At 47.7% G+C, this 2,122-nt stretch overlaps 1 protein-coding gene across 1 annotated transcript; it reads left to right on the forward strand.

The window, feature by feature from the left end:
• The first annotated feature begins 622 nt into the window (after positions 1 to 622).
• On the forward strand, positions 623 to 1,165 carry LOC138903164 (uncharacterized). The gene has a single exon (XM_070191087.1). The coding sequence runs from the start codon at positions 623 to 625 to the stop codon at positions 1,163 to 1,165; it is 543 nt and encodes a 180-aa protein (XP_070047188.1).
• Positions 1,166 to 2,122: the final 957 nt, after the last annotated feature.

A 2,122-nucleotide genomic window follows, 5' to 3' on the forward strand; every position in this document is an offset into this window, starting at 1 on the left:
TATTCCACCCTCTCAGAGGAAAGAGTTGCGGTTTCAGTTCGAGCAGCTTCAGCAGGGCCAGATATCAGTGACCGACTATGAGGCCAGATTCTATGAGTTGTCTCGCCATGTACTTATGATACTTCCTACTGATGCAGAGAGAGTGCAGAGGTTTGTTGTCGGTTTGCACTCTGGTATCTAGGCCACCATGGTTCAAGAGGTGGAGATGGGGATTTCTTACGGGCTAGTTGTGGAGATAGCTCAGAGGATCGAGGGTGTCCGTCAGCGGAGCCGAGAGCAGGCGACGAGGGACAAGCGATTTCGATATTCTAGAGAGTTCAGTGGTGCCCCGGCCGGGGGCAGGGGTCAGTTTGTGAGGGATCAGTCTAGCAAACCCATATATCCAGCACCGCTGCCTCCTCGGGGTGCTCCAGTGCAACCTTATTTCATCACCATGCCAGAGAGTTCCTACCACCCACCAGTTATTCAGGGATCCTCCAGTGGGTATTCAAGCCATTAGGGTCAGACTTCAGGTCAGCAGTCCATCGTACCGAGAGGGTGTTTCGAGTGCAGGGACCTTAGTCATATGCAGAGGTTCTGCCCCAGGCTTCGGGGAAAGGAATTGCAGCAGGGTTAACAGCTTATGATTACAGCACCAGCTGCCCAACCAGTCGTTCGACCGCCCAGAGGCGGAGGGCAAGTGGGTAGGGGCCATCCTAGAGATGGAGGCCAGCCAGGAGGTGCTCCAGCCAGATTCTATTCCTTCCCAGTCATACTAGATGCATTAGCCTTAGATGTCGTGATCACAGGTATTATTTCTGTCTGCAGTAGGGATGCTTCGGTACTATTTGATCCAGGGTCTACATATTCATATGTTTCATCTCTATTTGCTCATTTCCTGGGAGTTCCTCATAAGTCCTTGGGTACTCATGTTTATGTATCCACACCAGTGGGCGATTCGGTTGTTGTGGATTGGATCTATCGGTCCTGCATTGTTACTTTCTATGGTTATGAGACCCAAGCAGATCTTATGTTTCTCGGTATGACCGACTTTGAGGTCATCTTGGGCATGGATTGGTTGTCTACATATCACGTCATCCTTGATTGCCATGCCAAGACTGTTACCTTGGCAATACCAGAGTTACCTAGATTGGAGTTGGAAGGGTTTGTCTGTCAGTGCATCTAGTCGGGTTATTTCTTTTTTGAAGGCTCGACACATGGTCGAGAATTGTTGTTTGGCTTATCTATCCTATATTTGAGATACTATTACAAAGACTCCGGCGATTGATTCAGTGCCCGTAGTCCGAGAGTTCTCCGATGTGTTTCCTTCTGATCTTCCAGGCATGCCCGATCGTGATATCAATTTATGTATTGATTTGGCTCCAGGTACCCAGCCTATCTCTATTCTACCGTACCGCATGGCTCCGAAAGAGTTGAAGGAACAACTCGAGGAGTTTCTAGCGAAAGGGTTTGTCAGACCAAGTGTATCGCCTTGGAGTGCACCGGTGTTATTTGTGAAGAAGAAAGATGGGACTATACGGATGTGCATTGATTACCGCTAGTTGAACAAAGTTACCATTAAGAACAAATGTCCGTTGTCGCATATTGATGATTTATTTGACCAGTTGCAGGGTGCTAGGGTGTTCTCCAAGATCGATTTGAGATCGGGGTACCATCAGTTGAAGATTCAGAATTCAGATGTTCCGAAGACGACCTTTCGGACTAGATATGGCCATTACGAGTTTCTAGTGATGTCCTTCGGTTTGACTAACACCCCGATGGCGTTTATGGATTTGATGAACCGGGTGTTCAGGCCATATATTGATTCGTTTGTCATTGTCTTCATTGATGGCCTTTTTATCTACTCATGAATCATGGAGGAGCACGAGCAGCATTTGAGAGTGGTGCTTCAGACCTTGCGGGAACAGAAGTTATATGTTAAGTTCTCCAAGTGTGAGTTCTGATTAGATTCTGTGGCATTCTTGGGACATGTTGTACCAAGCGAGGGTATTAAGGTAGATCCCAAGAAGATCGAGGTAGTTCAGAGTTGGCCTCATCCTACTACAGCGACTGAGATCAGGAGCTTCTTGGGGTTAGCAGATTATTATCATCGGTTTATGGAGGGCTTCTCATCTATTGCCGC

This window comes from Nicotiana tomentosiformis, chromosome 12 (assembly GCF_000390325.3).
Source record: "Nicotiana tomentosiformis chromosome 12, ASM39032v3, whole genome shotgun sequence".
Lineage (NCBI taxonomy): Eukaryota > Viridiplantae > Streptophyta > Magnoliopsida > Solanales > Solanaceae > Nicotiana > Nicotiana tomentosiformis.